This window comes from Sabethes cyaneus, chromosome 1 (assembly GCF_943734655.1).
Source record: "Sabethes cyaneus chromosome 1, idSabCyanKW18_F2, whole genome shotgun sequence".
Taxonomy (NCBI): Eukaryota; Metazoa; Arthropoda; class Insecta; order Diptera; family Culicidae; genus Sabethes; species Sabethes cyaneus.
In genome coordinates, this window is record NC_071353.1 from 145,940,820 (window position 1) to 145,964,150 (window position 23,331).

Consider the following 23,331-nt stretch of genomic DNA (forward strand, 5'->3'; position numbering starts at 1 on the left):
TATTTTCTTGTCAAAATCTGTAAATAACCGGTTGTTGTGATTCGATTGCGTAAAGTGAACTTCAAAAAGACATCCCTGCCAAAAATAACGGTATGAAACGCTTGATTTGCTTTAGCATTTAATATTTTTTCAAATAAGTAAAAGCAGGTCAAAATGCCCCACTTGCGGTGGTGCAATTTGCTCCCCTTGCAAATGTGGCTATAAACATAGGTAAACAGATCTAAGTTGAAGCCAATTGCCATTATTTAATTCAATTAGTATTGTAGAGCAACCGTGGTGGGAATAATTTGTTACCAACGTCCAAATTCTAGGTAATTCAACTACCCGGTACAAAACGCCACAGCTGCAGTATAATGTGCCCCATGCAGAAAAGAAAAAGTGCACCAGAAGGCCGAAACTAGGTTTATTTTACATAAAATAACGATATTTTGCAAAACAAAGGAAATAGTTTTACTTTCTACAAAATAGAGTTGGTCTGTCACTGGTAGAAATACTCAAATTACCGTATTGGTCATATTATACCGCAGGTGGGGCATTTTACCCCGCGCAGACGAGAAACACAACATTTAGGTGCTTTTATTAAATAATTCCTAACATGTTTATTCCACAATACTAAATGAAATAAACAATTGCAATTGGTTGTCAGCTTAAACACCAACATATAGCGTAGTTGTAACGTTAATTTGGGGAAGTAAACGGAGATATAACCATTTATTCTTAGGGGGGCACATTATACACATTTCCCCTATCATTGGGCGCCTCCATCGAATCGAAGTAAAGCAAACGCATGATTATTTAACTTTTGTGGAAAATTTGTCAAACAAGTTCGTCACTTGGGCGCCTCCATCGAATCGTGGTAAAGTAGACGCATGGTCTTGCATTTTTATGGAAGACTTAGCAAGTTCGTCACTTGTGGACGGTTGAAATCTTTCGTCCTGTTATATGCCAGTGCAGTGGGAATTCAAATACAGAAAAGCTAAACCAGGCAGTTAACCCATTATGACCCAGCGTATGATATATCATACCTCGTCTTCAAAACCTGTTTACTGCTGAATTTCAACAGTTAGCATTGTTAATATATCACTACAAGAGAGATAAGACATCAATCTGATGTGTGTGTGACATAATTTGTCAGTTTTTGTCATTTCATCTGTATTTTCAACAGTTCAAAGTTGTGACAAATGGCGGAAAAAAAGTTGAAAAAACGGCGAAAAAATTTTTGTCTCCAAAACGCATGAAAAAGTCTACATTTAGTGACGAAACATTACCTGACATGTAAATTAGTATTTATATGTAAAGTCTATCACAAAATTCGAAAAGAAATCTGTAAAAAACTTTGTAATTTGTTGGTTTGAAACTGAGCCTATAAAATATTTAACCTGCGATATTTTGGCCTTGAAAGCATTCCAAATGACGATTTTGCGTTTCCCGACACATTCGAGCCATAATATAATAGATTACAGAATTTCACTTCATTTGGTCCAAATTTAGGTATACCCGGGTCATAATGGGTTAATAAACGTTAAAAATGTTTTGACACCATAGCGTAGGTACGGTAAACGTACCTGTAATTCTGCGCGTGAAATCAAATTCTGCGCACCGCATATTTTACTTAAAAATCATAACATTCTCAAATAAATAGCTTTCTTCACTTCAAGCGCATATTTTCCTAGATGTGTTAATTAAAATAAAAATTTGCAGGAATTTGGAAGTTTTGATTGAAATGTTAGGTGCGTTTCCGGTATTTTACTTTTGCACATTTTGCAGAAATATTATTAAGCTATTACAAACTATTCACATTTTTTTTTTAAATTTAAGAACTGCGTCCGTTACATCGGTCAATACTCGCTCCGTCGTTTGGTGCTTCGCTGGTGTTTGTCATCGCTGTGCAACTAAACTTAAAATGGTTCTGAAAATTTCCGTTGGCTAGAAAATCTTTTCCATTCCACAAACGGTAGACTTGAACGGCCGATAATGGCAGCTGTCATTTCTTCAAAGTTTGACGGAAGATATTCTCGTGAACAGGAGTTTTTGTTCACCCGTTAGTTTTTGTAGTGATCCTTATGCTTCCTAAGATGATACCACAGACTTTTTCTAGTCGGGTGAACTGATCTACAGGTACACTCGAACGGCCGTTCACTGCTGATGCGCTGTCTATGCGCATCCAGGCTCTCTTTAGTGGAAAATTGTATCCCACAGTGGGTACATTTTATGAATCCCGTCTTTAGGTGTATCTTTGAATGCAGATTAAGGCCACTTTTTTGAGTAAATCGGTTCCCGCACAGGTCACATTTGAAGGGTTTTTTCGGCTCCACGGATGTGTGACTTTTCATGTGAACTTTAAAATAGCTGCTCGATTTGTAGGCCGATCCACAGATGTCGCATTCGAACTGTCGCTCGTCGCTGTGACTGCGCATGTGCACTTCGAAATAATGATAAATGGAGAAACCTTTCCCGCAAATCTCGCACCGGTACAGATGATCCAGTACGGACTTGTGGATATTTTTGTGGACGCTAAGATTGCCGGCTGACTTGTACGATGCGCCGCATATGTCGCACTGGAACAGTCGTTCATCACTGTGACTGCTCATATGATTTGCGAGCCCCGTTTTAAAAGCGAACCCTCGGTCACAAATGTGGCACTTGTGTGGCCGATGCGTGCTGTGTCGCCGCTGGTGGGTTTCGAACTGTGCTTTCGTGAAAAAATATCTCTCACATATCTCACATTTGAAGTCGGTTTTTCCCGTATGCAGCAGCTTGTGACAGGTTAGAGTGTACGGATGGGCAAACGATTTGCTGCAGATGTCGCACTTGAAGGGCTTTTTGCCACTCTTGGGTATCCTGCTTGTCTTCTCACTTTTATTGTCGTTGATAGCGTCCCTGTCTTCCGAAGTAGCAGTACCTGGTCCAAGGTGATTATCCGAAGTCTCCGTGTCGCTGGAACAGAAAAGAAGCGTGTAGGATAAATAGATTGACCTTTCAATCAAGTTTGTAGAAGAGTAATTGTTCTTCATTGGCAAATGCATTCATTGGCATTGGCATGGCATTGGCTTCATTGGCTGACTGGTCACACTAGTAGCAGACTTTCGATTTTTAACCTGATTTTTGTGTTAATTCGAATCCGAAATTAATGAGTAATATTCGAGGTTTAACAAACCGACTCAAGAACTAAAGGGTTTAAAACTGGGTTCTAAAGCAAAAACTTTTTTTGTTAAGTGAGATGAATTCTGGGCTGTTTTCTGAAATTCTGAACGCTTCGATAGCATTTTGGTTATATAGCTTGTGCTAACTGACATGAACAAGGCTAGTAAACTAGTTCGGTGCTACCATGTGACCATGGCAACCTCAGCACGTGGTTCATACAGCTTTGTTCATACACTTTTACAATTTTTACGAAAAGTATCAGGGTTTAGACGGATAAAAATGCAAATGCAAATAAGCTAATATGTAAGTCATAAATTGGTTTATTTGCCTTGTAATTTTATTGACAAACTGTCTGGTTTAGAGCAAAAATAGTGCAAAACTATTTTAATGTTTTAGTCATGACAGTACTTCTTCCCGTTTTCGCCAGAAAACGCATACAAATTTCCCTGAGCGCCAGCACACCAGTCGCTTTATTTATCACTGGGAGCGCATTCTTTTCATGCACTTTCCTATGCTTTCTCATCTGCATCACCCATTTGTCGCAAATCGGACATTGCGTTTTACCATCGTTATGTTTCGCAAGATGTGACCTAAGCCGGCGTTCGCTCCGAAAAGTTTCACTACAAACCGTACACCGGAATGGGCGCGCTTCGCAGTCGTTCAGTTGGTGCTGCGCGAGACTTTCGCGCAAGCAAAACCTTCGCGAACAACGACACTTGAACATTTGCTCGTTTGTGTGGATCTTTAGGTGCACCCTCAGCGTGTCTCGACTCGTGTAATATTTACCGCAAATGGCGCATTCCAGTGGCTTTTGATTGTGCGACTCCTGATGGCGTTTCAGACAAGCATTCGACGTGTACGATAAACCGCAAATATCGCAAGCGTACGGACGTTCCTCAGTGTGAAACGGCACGTGTTCTGTGAGCCTTTGACGGCTCGCAAATTCCTTTCCACAAACCGTACATTTGTGTGGATTGATCGAATTGTGCCTTTGCCTATGTCTCTTTAATTTATCCATCAAGGAAAATCCTTTTCCACATATTTCACATATGAAGCTTTCATCTTCTTGTTGGGTTTCGTGGGTTTCCATGTGTTTTTTCAGCGAATATTTTTTGTTAAATTCTTTATAGCAGACACTACACTGAAAAGTGCCATTTACATGTATGTCTAGATGTAGCCGAAGTGATCTTTCAAACTTGAACTGTTTTCCACAAATGTTACAGCTGTATCCTGCTTTCGGCTGCAAACACGGCTCACTGCAACAGAAGAGAAGGTACCGACTTAAAGGTTTTGAGTATTGATATCAATAATGAAGGAACTTGGACACTGTTATCCAAGTCCTTTTTATAAATGAAGCATAGCAATCTCACAATTAAGGAGATAAAATTCATTATTTCCTGTAGGGTAAAAGTACAAAACGCAAATATGTTGTACGCAATATTTACTTTACTAAAACTAAAATGTCTTTTTATATCGTGCACCACACCTCCCCAGCAGAACCTTTCTTCCACCTTCTTCCAGTGTCCACGGTATCTTGCACTGATCGCCACCGAAAGAATTGACCTACCTGGGAATTTGCGGTGGAGACGTATCACGAGTTGGAAAAGCTGTGGGAAGCCATGAAACCGGTGCCGAATGAGGATGGGACTTCGCTAGCAATGAATCAGCGGAAGTGCAGAAAAGGTGTATGGGCGAAACTTGAAATAGTTTTTGGAAACCAGTCTTACCCTCCGGGAGTGGCTGCTCAGGATGATCATAATGACAACCCTCTTGTCGTGCGTAACTGTATACAGGTATATGACGGAGATCATTTTCACTTCCCATAACCTTCGGGATGTTGGCTTCGACGTTTCCGAGGATTGGGTCGTGTTCCTAATGCTCCCTAATATCGGTTTGTCTTTTGCTATATTTTCGTTCCTTTTCTCGAATCAAAGTGGAATTTAATTGAAGGGAAGCGAATTTTCGTGCTTTCTTAGCTATCATTTTGTGAAATAATCTTTACATTGGGTCAATGTGGCAATATTTCAGCAAAGAATAGCCACAAACCTACGCTTCCGTATAACTAAATTCCTTTTTGGCTGGTCTGCGAAAACTAAACACTGTTTACATTTTTCCACTGAACCGGCAAACAACCGTAGTGGCTTCCATAGTAACCGCAGTAACCGCTCCTGCATTGAATGTCAAAACCGAACTGTGCCCTTCAGAAAGTTGTACCCATCAGCCGCCATTATCGCTCGTGAAAAGCTGGTATCCAGCCTGGATCCTGTTGATTCTTTCAGTTCCTCCCAGTCTAGATTTAAATAACATACGACGACTGTTTTATTAGACCAGTGCGTGTCACACCTTGCAGCCAAATAAGAGATATCCGGATTATCCAGGGTATCAATTCGAATCATTAGGCCTAGTAGTAGTACATGTGCGCTCGAAACTGTCTAAAATCAAAATACATATCTCGCGGCAAAGCCGGCCTCCGCGGTAAAACATTCGGCAGAATAACTGGCTGAGTACCCGATATTATTTGAACCACTAGGTCTGCCAACCACTTGCACACCTGTCTGTTATCATAACGGAAATTCTAATAGTGCAAGAAATCAAACCCTTTTTTTTTTGGAGATCTCTATTCCCTTGTCAATTCCTTCCTTTCGCTTATTAGCCAGAGCCACTCGCAGATCTGTTTTCTTTCCAGAAGTTAAGGGACTTCTGGAGGGTGGAAAAAGGAGGATGAAAAAAGAGGAAGGATGAAAAAATCGTTTTTCGTTATTTTATCGATCCAAATTCAACATCCGCGTGCTGATTCACTTATATCAAGGAATATGTATGCCTAGTTTGACAAAGATCCGTCTAGACCAGTGAGTAGTGTCCATGGTACAAATATGGTTTGATTTTTGACATTAATAAGTTTAACCCATTGTTCCCGTCCACCTTCCATCAGATCAGTCCGCAGGTCGCAGGAACCATATTCAAGAGCCGCATGCAGCCCGCGGGCCGCAATGCCATTACTGGTCTAGACATTCCGGAATTATAGCGAAACATACTTTTACTTTTATATATTTAGAAGAAGATAGACTATTCTGTATTTCGAACGAGTTTATGTTTCGTTCGAAACTGACATTTCGTTCGAAAAAACAGTGGCTCGAACGAAATATTTGCCAAGTCGATCGAAATATTTCAACTCGTTCGAAATACAGAATATGGGTGTATACTTCCCAAAGAAAAGCCAACCAAGTCCAACCAAGATACTCAGTACCAAAAATGTCAGTGACATCTCGAGGTGTTGATATTTTCACTAAGCGTTATTTTCACCATAAATGCTTGATTTCAACGCAAACCGCGAAAACAGTTATCCCAATTTTAAAGTGAATTGACATCACAAAGCCCACCGCAATCTGTCCCAATCGCACAATCGCGTCCTAATCCACTAGAATATAAATATTCAGTGCAAAGCGCTGAAACTGGTATTTATATTCCCTGCCACGAAACTGGATATGATGTTCAGCTCTGGCTTCTTTGTAACTCATAATAAATTCTTCGAAACGAATATACAGCAACATCGAAACTCAGCGGTTTAGTTTATCAATGAATTTTTATTCCAATTACTAGCTAACCCGACAAACTTCGTATTGCCACAAATTAACCTGTGTTGTACATAATCTTGAATCTCGGATGATCTTTGTCACAATCTCGAGTTTCGCAAGTCCCCCAGTGGGCGGCGCTTCCGACGGCGGGTCACCGGCAACACTCGCGACCGTCTCGTCCTGAATGATCTAGTGTTACTATAGATAGTTTTTGTGGTCTTGTATTGACTAATGTTTTATGGAAGAGTCTCGAATTTCCCGAGTTCGATTAGTTTTTGAGTTTCGCGAAAATTTCTGTTTTATTTGTATGAGAGTCCACATCCCCCTACCACAGGGGTGAGAGGTTTCTAACTATTGTAAAATAAATTCAAGACTCCAAAATCTCCCACATGCCAAATTTGGTTCCATTTGATTGATTAGTTCTCGAGATAAGAGGAAATTTGTTTTTCATTTGTATAGGAGCCCCCCCTCTTAAAGTGGGGAAATCCATAGAAAATATACCATAGAAAATATTCTTGCCTACAAAAACACCCAAATGATAAATTTGGTTCCATTTGCTTGATTAGTTCTCGAATTATGAGGAAATTTGTATTTCATTTGTGTAGAAGCACCCCCTCTTAAAGTTGGGAGGGGTCCTAATTCACCATAGAAAATATTCTTGCCTCCAGAAACCTCCACATGCCAAATTTGGTTCTATTTGCTTGATTAGTTCTCGAGTTATGAGGAAATTTGAATTTCATTTGTATAGGAGCCCCCCCTCTTAAAGTGGGTAGGGATCCCAATTCATCATAGAAAAAAATTTTGTCTCCAAAAACACCCACGTGCCAAATTTGGTTCCATTTGTTTGATTAGTTCTCGAGTTATGAGGAAATTTGTATTTCGTTTGTATAGGAGCCCCCCCTCTTAACGTTGGGAGGGGTCCTAATTCACCATAGAAAATATTCATGTCCTAGAAAACTTTCACATGCCAAATTTGGTTCCATTTGCTTGATTAATTCTCGAGTTATGAGGAAATTTGCATTTCATTTGTATAGGAGCCCCCCTTCCTAAACTGGGGAGGGGTCCCAATTCATCATAGAAAAAAATTTTGTCTCCAAAAACACCCACGTGCCAAATTTTGTTCCATTTGCTTGATTAGTTCTCGAGTTATGAGGAAATTTGTATTGCGTTTGTATAGGAGCCCCCCCTCTTAAAGTGGGGAGGGGTCCTTATTTACCATAGAAAATATTCTTGCCCTCGAAAACTTTCACATGCCAAATTTTGTTCCATTTGCTTGATTAGTTCTTCAGTTATGAGGAAATTTGTATTTAATGTGTATAGGATCCCCCCCTGCTAAAACGGGGACGGGTCCCAATTCATCATAGAAAAAATTTTTGTCTCCAAAAACACCCACATGCCAAATTTGGTTCCATTTGCTTAATTACTTCTCGAGTTATGAGGAAAATTGTGTTTCTTTGGTACAGGAGCCCCCCCTCTTAAAGTGGGGAGGGGTCCTAATTTACTATAGAAAATATTCTTGCCCTCGAAAACCTTCACATGCCAAATTTGGTTCCATTTGCTTGATTAGTTCTCGAGTTATGAGGAAATTTGTATGGAAGCCCCCCCCCTTTTAAAGAGGAGAGGAGTTATAATTTCCCTTATAAAGAAGGGACGGGTCTCAATTTACCATAGAATAAATTCTTGTCCCCGAAAACACCCACATGCCAAATTGTGTTCTATTTGCTTGATTAGTTGTCGAGTTATGCAGAAATTTGTGTTTCATTTGTATGGGAGCCCCCCTCTTAGTGGGGGGAGGGGTTTCTAACCATCACTAAAACCTTTCCTGGCCCCAAAAAACCTCTACATGCATATTTTCATGCCGATTGGTTCAGTAGTTTTCGATTCTATAAGGAACATACGGACAGACCGACAGACAGACGGACAGAAATCCTTCTTTATAGGTATAGATATTCATATTTCTTCTGGAAAAAGAGCTAATATTGCATTGACTCAAAATCAATCATTTTGAGTTTCGATAAAATGATTTTTTCCAGCACTGCAAATAGAATGTACATAGGCAGAAAATAGAATGTACAGCCTTAAAATAATCGCCGCAAGCTCATCATTTATCTGTAGAGTACCAAGTGTTAGATCATAGCAATTTAGGCTAGCAAACAACTAACAGCTATTCATTCTTGGTTTGTCAGTTAATAGTAATAGACGCAAATACATTAGACGTTATAGTTTGAACAGTCTTTCATTCAAATCAAGACACAACAAATTGGCGACGAGAAGGGAAGGTGAATTGCGCCTGCGAAGCTTTCGCATTTTAAAAAACTTACGATAGACCAATTCAAATGTCTGATTTTCGTTTGTGGTCTCAAAGCGCCACGTATGCAGACATACGCGTTAGACTACTTTCCCGCATTGAAACCGAGACAGCTGAAGCACCAGTAAAACTTGAAAATCTTATCGAGGAGTATCAACGACTGGTCAATCTCAAAGCGGACACCACATTAATCGAGCAACCATCAAGCTCGAAGCAAACGGTGTACATAGTTCGTGATAAAGATGCTTCGAAGAATCACTCAACGGCTGGTAAATCTCCACGCACACCTTGTTGGCAATGCGGTCAGATGCATTACGTTCGCGATTGTCCGTTTTCGAGTCATCAGTGTAAGACATGCAACCGTGTTGGCCATAAGGAAGGCTACTGTAGTTGCATTTCCAAGTCAACTAGCAACTCTAAGTCAGAACAAGAGGGAAAAAAGCAATACAGGAAAAAAGTAATTTCGAAGCAGACCTGGAACAATTTGGGTAAACCTGCAATGAATAATCCGACGATTGAAGCAGTCAACGCATCAGGTCAGCCACTTAAACTAATCGGCGAGTTTCAGTGCGAAATCCAGATCAACGGTAAAACCTATCAAGGAAGATGTTTCGTCACAACGACTTCAAACCTCAACCTTCTGGGCATTGATTGGATAGAAATGTTTGGACTATGGTCAGTTCCCATCGACTCCATCTGCAATCAAATATGTACAAGTGAAAAGCGATCAACAAATTCTTGAATTTCGAGCGAAGCATGCAGGTGTTTTCAAAGACTCACTTGGACACTGCAAGAAAATGACGTTAAGGCTTTCTCTAAAATCAAATGCCAAACCGATTTTCTGTCCAAAACGACCTGTTCCTTTCAATATACGATATCATTGGTTGATGCCGAGCTTACGCGACTGCAATCACTGGGCATCAATGAACCAGTCGACTTCTCCGAGTGGGCCGCTCCTATCGTGGCAGTGCGCAAACCTAATGGAAAAGTTCGCATCTGCGCGGACTATTCAACTGGGCTCAACGAAGCACTGGAAGCTAATCATTATCCGCATCCTACTCCAGAGGAAATTTTCGCCTAACTTAATGGCAGCACCGTTTTTAGTATCATCGATCTCTCAGACGCATATCTACAACTTGAAGTTGATGAAGAATCAAAAAAGCTTCTCACCATCAATACGCATCGTGATTTGTTCCGATTTAATCACCTTGCTCCAGGAGTGAAGTCAGTTCCGGGAGCATTTCAACGCTTGGTCGACGGAATGATCGCGGACATACCAGGAGTTCGCTCTTTCATCGACGACGTCATCGTGTTTGGGAAGGATATGAAGTCGCATTCAGCATCACTTAATCAGCTTTTTCAACGACTCAAAGAGTATAGGTTTTATTTAAAGCTGAAAAGTGTAGGTTTTTCCAACCCCAGCTTCGTTACTTGGGACACATCGTGGATAATCAAGGCATCCATCCAGATCCTGAGAAAGTGAAGAGTATTGCTGCAATTCCACCTCCAACCAACATTATCGAACTGCGTTCGTATCTAGGCGCCATCAACTTTTACGGAAGATTCGTACGTAACTTACATGAACTGCGTCATCCGATGGACCATTTACTGAAGAAAGAAACAAAGTGGCGGTGGACTCCTGAGTGCCAGAAAGCTTTTGATCAATTCAAGAAAACGCTTCAATCAAAGTTACTACTAACGCACTACGACCCGAAGTTACCCATTGTTGTGGCTGCAGATGCATTAAACACCGGAATTGGGGCAGTCATCTTCAACCAGTTTCCCGATGGCAAAATGAAAGCTGTGCAACATTGCACCGGCAGAACGTAACTATGGACAACCTGAAAAGGAGGCACTTGCGTTGGTTTATGCAGTAACAAAGTTCCATAAATATTTGCTTGGTCGTCACTTCACATTGCTGACTGATCACAAGCCGTTACTGTCCATTTTTGGTTCCAAGAAGGGCATTCCACTACACACTGCAAACAGGTTGCAACGCTGGGCACTCCCAGTGCTGAACTACGACCTTGAAATCCACCATGTTTCAACGAACGAGTTCGGATGTGCAGACCTGTTATCCAGATTGATTGATCGAACTAAACAACCAGAGGAAGAATATGTGGTTGCGGCACTTACCCTAGAAGAGGATCTCTCAAGGATTCTAGCTAATGCAGCAGAAAAAGTTCCTGTCTCTTTTGCAGCACTCCGGAAGGTTACATCAACAAATGTTGTACTACAAACCGTTGCTAAACACATCCGCGACGGTTGGCCTACATGCTCCAAAAGTCTTTCAGCTAAAGTTCAACCTTACTACAACAGACGTGAAGCACTTAGTTTGATCGACGGTTGTGTAATGTTCCATGACAGAGTGGTAGTTCCTGACAAGTTTCGACGGCAAATTCTACGACAATTTAATCGAGGTCATCCCGGAATGATACGAATGAAAGCAATTGCACGCAGTTTTGTCTACTGGCCTGGAATTGATGGCGATATTGAGGAATTCGTTAAACGCTGCACTCCTTGTTGCATCGAGAGCAAAGCACCTACGAAAGCGACTCTAGAATCATGGCCTTCACCAAGTCAACCAAGGTGTAGAATCCACATCCATTACGCTGGTACTGTAGATGGTATTTATTTTTTAATTATTGTCGACCCGTTCAGCATATGGCCCGAGGTATGCACAACGCGATCGATAACGGCAAAAACCACAATCAAATTCCTAAATCAAGCTTTCGGTACATTTGGAATTCCTGAGGTGGTCGTTTCAGACAATGGAACACAATTTTCTGGGTACGAGTTTCAACAGTTTTGCATACGCCTGGATATCCAACACATTCGCACTGCACCTTACCACCCACAATCAAATGGTTTGGCAGAACGATTTGTGGACCCCTTGAAACACAGCCTTCGGAAAATTCTTTCGGAGAAAAAATCAGTGGAACTAGCATTGCAAATCTTTCTACAAGTATACCGCACAGCACCTACCCAGGATGAGAAATCTCCGGCGGAAATTATGTTCGGTAGAAAAATACGAACCATTTCATCGTTACTTCGGCCGAGTGAACAGCCAGTTTCATCCGACAATCCAAAGGCGGAAAAGCAAAATGAAGCCTTCAATATAAAGCACGGAGCAGTTCGTCGAAGTTTCAAAGTTGGTGAATTAGTGTTCGCGCAGATTCATCGAACTAATTGCTGGCAGTGGGAAGCAGCTAAAATAATCGAAAGAATTGGTAAGGTGAACTATAACGTTCTTCTCGAAGATTCTTGTCGATTAATTCGCTCACATGCCCAATTGAAGCTCCGGCTTCCAGTTAAAGTTAATCATCCTACGGACTCGACACCGCTATCGATCGTTTAGTACCAAATGTTACATTGAACGCGAATGTTCCAGATCCAGTTCACATTGAACCAGTTTGGGAATCGGAACCCGATGAGACGGGTTCGATGCTGAGCTCGACGAGTTATTAGAGAACACCGAAGCTCAAGATACTATTGCTGTTAGGAATGAACCACTAGTTCAGGAAAATTCCGACGCAGTGTCTCAAGCTTCTGAACGTGAACGGCAATTTATCCAGTTACCTGCCCGGTTTAAATCCTACTGGATGAATTAAAGAGGGGAGATGTTAGATCATAGCAATCTAGGCTACCTATTCGTGCTTCCCGTCTTCAAACTGTCGCCTAGCTCATCAGCTCAATGATGTCAGGCTACGACATTATCGAGCCTATAACTCAAACTTAAACGCGTTTTATCAATACCAAAATGCACTCAAAAACTCGGTATATGTTAAAAACGAATTGGTATGAAAAGCTTGAAACAACGCACGCAGAGTGCAGCTGGTTTTGAATTACTTAAACCATAAACCACAGAGAACAGACACTTCTAAACTTCTGCATCGGACATTATAAAAAAAACTATCGATTTTAATAATTCTGGTGATTATTCTTTTAGATATAGGTTTTATTTGTCTCATACTTCATTTACTATCTGTTTGATTTGGAACAAAAAGCAAATGCTAAATTATTTTACGAGTTTACATACGATACTACTTCTAGCTTTCAGCACCAAACGCATACAAAGTTCCTTGAGCGACAGCACGGTAGGTTCTTCATTTGCTACCCTTAGCCGTCTTTTATTTTCGTGCATTTCCATATGTTTTCCGAGCTGAAGCACCCGTCTGTTACACACCGGACATTGCGTTTTACCATCGTTATGTTTCGCAAGATGCGTCTGAAGTCTGCACTCACTCCGAAACGTTTCACTACAAGCCGCGCACTTGAATGGGCGCTCTTTGCATTCCTTCAGCTGGTGTTCCGTTAGACTTTCACGGGTGGGAAAACTAAGCGGACAGTGACATTTGTGGATTTGCTGCTTTGTGTGTATTTTGAGGTGAACTCTAAGACCTTCTGGGTTCGAAAAAAATTTACCGCATATTTCGCACTCGAATGGCTTTTCCTTCAGATGCATGTGTTTTTTCCTGTGACGTTGCAAACACGGATTGGTCTTGTATGAGAGGCCACAAATATCGCAAACGAACGGACGTTCGTCAGTGTGAATGGACGAGTGCTCTAGGAGCCTTTGACGGGTCATAAATCCAGTTCCGCAAACCGCGCACTTGTGTGCGCTGAGCGAGCTGTGCGTTCTCTTATGGTTCATAAATTTTTCCCTCATGGAAAAAACTTTTCCACATATCTCACATGGGTAGGTCTCGTTTCCCGAATTGTGGATTTCCATGTGCTTCGTCAGCGAATAACTGTAGTTGAATTGTTTTTCGCAGATGGTGCACTGAATTTTGCCATTTTTGTGAATATCCAGATGTGTCCGAAGTGATCTTCGAAGAACGAATTGTTTTTCACAAATGTTACAGCTGTAACGTGTTTTGGGCTGCACGGAACACGGCTCCGGTTCACTGCAACAGAAGAGAAGGTAAGGTACCTGCTTGAAGGTTTTCAGAAGGAATTTCTGCTGGGATTAGTGGAGGAGATCAAGTGAATCACAGCAACCATTGCTTACTAGTTTACTTGTCAGATTTCCGACATTAGTTGTAATAGAAAAGCTCAAAGCGGAGGAAAATAGAGGTTTGATTTGACCATGTCCGGACCGGATTTCGAATCCTGATGATGAATCTGTTGCGAAAAGCTCTTCTATTGTTGAGGAGGACTTTGCTGAGGAGCTGAATGAAATGGTTATATGTAAACGTAAAAAGCAATGTTTGGTGTTCCTCAAATAACCACAAGGGAGTTTCTACCTCTAAGTTAAGGTAACGGGAATAAGCGCTAACTGCAAAGCCGCAAGATCCACTCCCGGAAGTTACGGAAGCAAACAACAGCAAAAAACCGCGTTTGAAGAAGACATGATTTCCTGTCGAAGATGACTACAGGAACTGCCAGCCAGCACGCTAGCATTTTCTGTTTATTAGCCCTCACCTTTTATCTGCATGCAGCTCCATATGTTTGCTCAGCTGAGTCACCCGTCTTTTACATACCGGACATTTCCCTCTATCCTCTATATGTTTAACAAGATGCGTTCGAAATCGGCTCTCGCTCCGAAAAGTTTCACCACAAGCCTTACACTTGAATGGACGCTTTTCGCAGTCGTTCAGTCGGTGTTCTGTTAGGCTTTCCCGAGAGGCAAAGCTACGCGTACACTCACATCGCAAGACTTGCTTCTTATTCGTGTGCAGCGTTATATGCGCGTTAAGGCTTGCACTGCTTATGTAATATTTGCCGCAAATTTCGCATTCGAACGATTTTTTCTTCAGACGCGTGTGGATTTTTCGGTGATGTCTCAGGACGCCTTTTGTCTTGTATGAGGAACCACAAATATCGCAAACGAACGGACGTTCGTTAGTGTGCAACGCGCTGTGATCCCGGAGCCCATGACGGGACATGAATGCTTTTCCGCAAACCGTACACGAGTGTGGGTTAATCGAGCTGTGCATTTTCTTGTGTCTCTTATAAGTTATGCTTACGGGAAAACCTTTCCCACAGATTTCACATCTGTAATTTTCAGCTCCCGGTTGCGTTTCGTGGACTTCCATGTGTATCTTCAGCGAATAGCTGTGTTCGAATTCCTTGTCGCAGACACTGCACCGTAACTTGCCATTTCTATGCACACCCAGATGTATGCGAAGTGATTTCTCCAGCTTGTACTGTTTGTTGCATATGTTGCAACTGTATCCTGCTTGCGGCTGCAAGCTCTGCTCCGGATCGCTGCAACAGAAGAAAAGGGATCTGCTTAACGCTTTTGTAGAAGTTTGTCCCGATGACACGAGCTTGAGGAAGTTGTAATTCAATGTCAAATGTTTTCTCTAAAAATACAAATAATTCCAGTAATGTTATGATCTCGGTACAAATGCACCGGTTCCGATTCTGTGAAACATCACTAACTGAATCCGCCCAAATATATACGCCGTCCACTTGAAAAGTACGAGTAATTCGCAGATAAACGAAACGAAGTGATTATTCTTCTAATATTTATTTAATCCCTTTCAATGTAATAATTAGGCATCAGAAGCTAGTCATATATACCAGGGTTTTTATGGCAAATTGGCAAATATTTCTTTTCTAGGAAAAATTTTCGACAATGGAAGTCGATTAACGCACAGAACTCCGCCAGTGACGCATCTTTGCTGATGAACCGCCACGCGTGGTTCCTTAAAAAAAGTGAACAAGTAATGGGGAAATGGGATCGGGACCTGGGCTGTCTGTCACAAGCCAGGAAAAAGGAGGAGTGTTAAGATTTGTCGCTCGGCGTGCAGCTCCGGAACTGCACATCGAATCTCTTCCGCGGCAAATCTTGCTCTCAATGTAGCAAGCAGTCTATAGGAGCATGCTACATGCCTAAGGATGAATGTTTGGGGGGGTTTCCCAATGCCGAACGGAGCCTGCATCGTACCAGAGCACCTTGTGCAGTAAATTGCTCCCTCTGTTTCAAGCTGGTATATCAACATCTTTGGCTCGAACAGCACGTTCCTCACAATCATGTGTTCCTACTAAAAAGAGACCAGGCAGCCGAGCCTGCGCGGGTCCTTCGGCACCCAAACCACCCTCGGGGTGCACATACAGGGAAATAGTGGATGCTTTCAGTGTAGCCATTACTAGGGCTGATTATCCCATTTCCCTGCTCACTACGGATCAGCTCCAGACTGTCCGCGCCGTTCTCCTGGATCACTTAGCTGACCGGGAGACCAGTCATAAGATCCAAGTTCAGGAGCAGCCAATTCAAGAACGGTTACTTGATACTGGCTTGCTCTGACCAGAGCACGGTCAAATGGCTGGCGCAAATGGCATCTACTCTCGTCCCGTGGGAAGGGACATGGATGGAAGCTGACCAAAAGCTAGCTCGCCGAGCAGCGCTTTATGGCAAACTATATGTTTGGCAAAGCACGCATGCGACTAGCGGCAGGTTGGCAAATGTGTGATCAACACAGGCACAACAGTCTCTGCTGCAAAGCCAAGGACGGTACGAGCGGAGCTTCCCTCCGGAAGTAAACCGCCGCCACCTGAAGAATGCAATCCTGCGAAGATTAGACGGGTGCCATGAAAACCTCACAAGAGGCGTACGCAGCAACCACCAGTCAATAGCAGACCTCAGAAGCTCAATGCGCCGTTAAGTGCGGGTCGGAAAATTGTGGCCTGTCGCCTGCAGCAACCGAAGCCTGCCGGTGTGGACGACCCGGCCGCTCAACTCAGCGAAAACGCTGCTGGTACCCGTTCGCCAAGGTTTGATCCATTATTGAATCAAGCTGAAAATGGCAACTTTCGCTGCATTCAGATGAACCTCCACCATGCCAAGGGCGCGTCTAGTCGCCTATGCCGGAGGTTCACCAAAGAGCAGCTGAGAGCTGCTCTGATCCAGGAGCCATGGATCAACGATACCACGATCTTCTATCCGGTGCTAATGGTAAGTTGATCAATACACAGCCCAATCCTAGTCAACAAGCCTTACGTGATAGGCTACGAGGCAAATGCGCACCACACGATATGGGGCAGCTCGGATACAAACAACAGCGGTGAATACCTATTTGAATATCTTACTTCTAACGACAATCAATGTAGGGAATGACCCCAGATTTATAAACGCTATTAGACAAGAGGTCTAGACCTTACTCTATCTCCTTAGCTGAGAAAGTCATGAATTGGCATGTCTCTGATCAACCAAGTTTATCAGACCGCAGACATATTATTTTCGACATCGAGGCTAATCCTCTAAAGAGAGCATAATTCAGAAATCCGAGTAAGCCCAAATGCAGTTCCTTTAGGAAACTCCAGTTGAACACAAACTGTCCCGTAAACACGCAAACAGTTTGCCATGATGTGCCCTGGTGGAATGAGACGCTTAGCAATCTCCGGCGGAAGGTAAGGCATCTGTTCAATAGGGCCAAAATCACGTCTGACTGAGAAGACTCTGCTCTCTTGAACCAATGCACTATGGTCCAGAAAGCCAAATTAGGTGGAAAAAATTGTTTACTCAGTAGTCGTTGATTTTAGACTATTTACGTCTTAGCAACAAAATCTTGATTTAGGATGCCGCTTTTTTTGGCATAAGCTATTTTAGGGTGACCCTTAAATTAACCAAGATCCAAAAATTATCTTCAAAACGAAACAAGATAGAGCGATATTTACTTCAACAATTTTATAGCTTGAAGTATTTTGAGTAATATTGCAGAAGACGAAATCCTTCTATCTCGAACCGTTTCCATATTAGAGCGATTTTCCTGAGTCAAGTTAGGGTGACCCTGCTATTTTGCGATTTTTCTCCATAACTTTTTTATTTTGCAATTCTCGCAAAACACTTCTTCAGATGACTTTTGAGGCTCAATAAGACGCAACTATTGGTGAAAAAAGAAATTGGCTATGTACTTTACTTCTACACTTATATTAATTTTTATGATAAAAATATGCCGTTTTCAAATGTTAGTATCTCAGAAAGGTGCAAGCAGAATTGAAATCGGTTGATTGCGTTTGAAAGATCGTGATTTTTTGTGCATAATATCAAAAAATTGGAGAGTGGATTTTTGTCTATCTCAAATAAATCAACTTTGAATATGTGTGGTTTTAACATATTTAAGTGTATTTAACATATTTAAGTGCTGGTAAATGGCTAGGTAATGCGTACCATCGGTGCCTTGTGCACTGGGCATAAAATAGACCCCACAGTGGTTCACAGCCTCTTACCTAGCAACTCCTACCCCAACCTCCTCGTGGTACCAGCCGGGATACGAGCAACCTCGAGTGGAGATCGGGTAACCAACCCCGGTGGAAACCAAGGTCGTATGCTGACAGGGGGGGAGGGCTCCTTCGAGCTACGTTGGCCCTCCGGCGATACTGTGGGGTTGGTTGCGGGCTTTGCAAGCCTGAACCACTAAAAAACCAAAGCAATGGACTCCGTAAGTAATAATAATAACTCTAATCGGAACAATCGGCAAAGACCCAGGCGACGAAAACGGACTAACGATTGGAAATTAGGAACATGGAACTGTCGGTCTCTAAATTTCCTCGGAAGTACCCACGTGCTTTCCAAAGAAGTGAAGAGCCGCAAGTTCGACATCGTAGCGCTGCAGGAGGTATGCTGGAAAGGAACGATGGTACGTACGTATAGAGATGGTCATACCATCTACCAGAGCTGCGGCAATACACACGAGCTGGGCACAGCTTTTATAGTGATGGGCGAGATGCAGAAGCGGGTGATCGGGTGGTGGCCGATCAACCCCCGAATGTGCAGATTAAGAATCAAGGGCCGATTCTTCAATATAAGCATAATTAACGTGCACAGCCCTCACCTCGGAAGTACCGATGATGACAAAGACGAATTCTACGCGCAGTTGGAGCGTGAATACGACCGCTGCCCAAGACATGATGTCAAAATTATCATCGGGGACTGTAATGCTCAGGTTGGTCAGGAGGAGGAATTCAAACCGATGATTGGACGGTTCAGCGCTCACCCGCAAACGAACGAAAACGGCCTAAGACTTGTCGACTTCGCCGCCTCCAAGAACATGGCCATACGTAGTACCTTCTTCCAGCATAACCTCTACCATCGGTACACCTGGAGATCACCCAACCAGACAGAATCACAAATCGACCACGTTCTGATAGATGGTCGGCACTTTTCAGACATTATCGACGTCAGAACCTATCCGGGCGCTAACATTGATTCGGATCACTACCTAGTGATGGTAAGGATACGTCAAAAACTATCTGTTGTGAACAACATACGATACCGCCGCCCGCCACGGTATAATCTAGCGCGACTGAAGCAACCAGAGGTCGCCGAAAACTACGCGTTATCTCTCGAAACCGCGCTGCCGGAAGAGGGAGAGCTGGATGAAGCCCCTCTTGAAGACTGTTGGAATGCCGTGAAAACAGCCATTAACAGCGTAGCGGAGAACGTCCTAGGCAGTGTGGCACCGAATCGACGTAACGAATGGTTTGACGAGGAATGCCAGCAGATATTGGATGAGAAGAACGCAGCGCGGGTACAAATGCTGCGTAGAGCCACCCGTCAGAATGTGGAGCGATACAAACAGAAGCGGAGGCAGCAAACCCGACTCTTCAAGGAAAAGAAGCGCCACCAAGAGGAGAAGGAGTGCGAAGAACTCGAACAGCTGTACCGCTTTCACGACACACGGAAGTTCTATCAGAAACTCAACGGATCTCGCAAAGGCTTCGTGCCGCGGGCCGAAATGTGCAGAGATAAAGATGGAGGTATCTTGACTGATGACCGTGCGGTGATCGAAAGGTGGAAGCAGCACTACGATGAACACCTGAATGGCGTGCAGGCGGAAGACCATGATAGCGAAGGAAGTGACCACATTGGTGCAGCAAGCGACGAAGATGTGCCACCCCCATCGATAAGGGAAGTTAAAGAAGCCATCCAGCGGCTGAAGAACAACAAAGCAGCGGGAAAGGATGGCATTGGAGCGGAACTTATTAAAATGGGCCCGGACAAGTTGGCCGGCTGTCTGCATCAATTGATTGTCAAGATTTGGGATACGGAACGACTACCGGAGGAGTGGAAAGACGGGGTTATCTGCCCTATCTACAAGAAAGGTGATAAGCTGGATTGTGAGAACTACCGAGCCATCACTATCCTGAATGCCGCCTACAAAGTGCTGTCCCAAGTCCTCTTTCATCGACTATCGCCAATAGCCAATAGATTTGTGGGAAGTTACCAGGCCGGCTTCATGGAGGGTCGGTCTACAACAGACCAAATCTTCACCCTGCGGCAGATCCTCCAGAAGTGCCGCGAATTCCGAGTCCCCACGCACCACCTGTTCATCGATTTCAAAGCCGCATATGATAGCGTAAACCGACAAGAGCTATGGAAAATTTTGGACGAAAACGGCTTTCCGGGTAAGCTTACTAGACTTATCATGGCTACGATGGATGGGATCCAGTGCTGTGTGAAAATCTCGGGTGGATTGTCGGACCCATTCGAATCTCGCAGGGGACTTCGACAAGGAGATGGTCTTTCCTGCCTGCTATTCAACATTGCGCTTGAAGGTGTTATAAGGCGAGCGGCGATCGAAATGCGGGGCACGATTTTCAATAAATCCAGTCAATTCATCTGCTTTGCTGACGACGTGGATGCTGTCGGCAGAACATTTGAAGCGGTGGAAGATCAGTACACCAGACTGAAACGCGAAGCAGAGAAGATTGGATTGCAGATAAATACGTCTAAAACGAAGTATATGCTGGCGGGCGGGACCGAGCGCGACAGGGCTCGCTTGGGCAGCACCGTGGTAATCGACGGGGATGAGTTCGAGGTAGTCGACGAGTTCGTATACCTTGGCTCGCTGGCAACAGAGGACAACAATACCAGCCGTGAGATTAAAAGACGTATTATCAGCGGAAGTCGGGCCTACTACGGACTCCACAAACACTTGCGGTCGAACAATCTGAGCCCCCGTACAAAGTGCACACTGTACAAAACGCTAATTAGACCGGTTGTCCTCTACGGGCACGAAACGTGGACATTGCTAGAAGAGGACCTACGAGCACTCGGAGTTTTCGAACGGCGGGTGCTAAGAACCATCTTTGGCGGAGTGCAAGAGAACGGTGTATGGAGGCGAAGAATGAACCACGAGCTCGCGCGTCTCTACGGCGAACCAAGTATTCAGAAAGTGGTTAAAGCTGGACGGATACGTTGGGCAGGACATGTTGCTAGAATGCCGGACAACTATCCTGCAAAAATGGTTTTCGCATCAAATCCGGTAGGAACAAGACGAAGAGGGGCACAGCGAGCGAGGTGGCAAGACCAGGTGGAGCGAGATCTGGCGAGCACTGGGTGCCCGCGGAACTGGAGATCAGTTGCCATGGACCGAAACAGATGGAGAAATTATACTGCGCAGGCCTTGTCATAAGACGTTAGGCCAATTAAGTAAGTAAGTAAGTGTATAAAAGTAAACGAGTTGCGCCTTAACTCCGCAAGGCCTTGACTGTTCTTGATTAAACTTAGCGTACATGTTTCTTGACATAAGTAAATCAGCACAGGGGGTTGACAAAAGCGGGGTGGTCGCTAAAAAGGGGAGGGGGAGGTACAAATAAGTAAAAGTGGCTGTAATTATCTTGCATTTAAACTGTTATAAGTTGTGTGAGTGGTTCAAATCTAAAGGAGAATGTATAAACTTAACCTCATGTTTGTTGACTTAAACTTCATAATGAGGTTAGACATTAAAAACGGTAGACTATCCAATAAACAGAGGGAATAGTAGACAAAGTAATGCAATCATATGTGTTTCATAGTATCATGGAGTGGAACTACCGAATGAGAAGTTTAAATAGTTTTCTACCCGCGACGGGGATTTCCGTGATTCGCACCTCCCCTTTCATCAGAGGCCACCATTTTTTTGTCTTTCAGCCACTTGTACATCTGTTTTCGATAAGATTGAAAATCTCAGGCGAGCGAGTGTGAAAAGCATAGCATCCAAAGCTTACTCCACTGACGCAAGCCTACGCCAAACAACTGCTGGCACTGTGTGCATACATTCTGCTACCTACACACTCGCGAGTGTACAGCCTCATATCAACTTTTTACACATCCCGCCCGCGAATCCAAAGCTCACGAGCTGTCCATAGGTCGTTAGCACGAGCGGCGCACTTGGATGTATGGATACGGATTTTAGTTTTCTTCTTCATTTTACACCCTCGCTTACACACGCGGGTAAGTGTGCGGGCCAATGCGAGCGATGATAGGTATCAACTGCTGGATTACAATGACGAGCGTAAGCAACGAACGTGGCTGATAACTAAATAGCAAAGCATTGCAAAGCCTAGGTGCTACATTCCGTTATCGAAACTTGACCTTCTGTTCTGAGTGCAGGACAATTGCAGGGCCAGTTGCTACGATCCTATTGACTCTAACAGCCTCTCCCAGCCGGGATTCGAACATATGACGACTGGCTTATTAGACCAGCATCATACCTCGAGGCCAACTGGGAGGTGATAACTAAATACACTATGGCAAAAACTTGTCGCAGTGTATGAGAATATCAGAAAAGAAATCCGAAAGAAATGCTCATGCATATGTGTTCGTTAGAAGAAAATCGTGAGACAAAATTGGACCACACGAATGCGGGCTTCACAACACTACGTTTCAGTTTGCAAATTCTCATAATACAAAAAACAAAGACCTCAATTAGACATATCTACTCCTCTCCTTGATTAGCTCTCCTCGGTCAGCGGCCCTTTTGTCTACAGCAACTTGTACGTCTCTCCGAAGATAATGAAAGAGACACAAAGCCTTCCTTATATTGTTCTACTTCCGTAGTTGAAACCCTCCCATCTTTACACACGCTCTTCATCTTATCTCCCAGCCACTTGTACAACTTCTAACAGACCAAATGCAAGATATTATTATTATTATTATTCTATATTTGAGAGGTTTTCAGCCTGTGGCTGGTTCGCCCCTTAATGCAAGATGATCGCAGCCACTTTTACTTATTTGGACCCCCCCCCTTTTTTTAGCGACCACCCCCTTTTTGTTAACCTCCTGCGCTGATTCACTTGTATCAAGAAACATGTACGCCCAAGTTTGCTGAAGAACAGTCAAGGCCTTGCGGAGTTAAGGCGCAACTCGTTTACTTTTATACACCTAAATATGTTAAAACCACACATATTCAAAGTTGATTTATTTGAGATAGACAAAAATCCACTCTCCAATTTTTTGATATTATACACAAAAAATTACGGTCTTTCAAACGCAATTAACCGATTTTAATTCTGCTTGCACCTTTCTGAGATACTAACATTTGAAAACGGCCTATTTTTATCATAAAAATTAATATAAGTGTAGAAGTAAAG

General features: G+C 43.2%; 1 protein-coding gene across 1 annotated transcript in view; it reads right to left on the reverse strand.

The window, feature by feature from the left end:
• Positions 1 to 2,010: 2,010 nt before the first annotated feature.
• LOC128743613 (zinc finger protein 239-like) overlaps positions 2,011 to 23,331 on the reverse strand; it is a 42,997-nt gene continuing 21,676 nt past the window's right edge. The window contains exon 2 of the mRNA XM_053840219.1: positions 2,011 to 2,937. Coding sequence (XP_053696194.1) covers positions 2,043 to 2,937 — 895 coding nt within the window. The 3' untranslated portion in view covers positions 2,011 to 2,042. The remainder of the gene's footprint in view (positions 2,938 to 23,331) is intronic.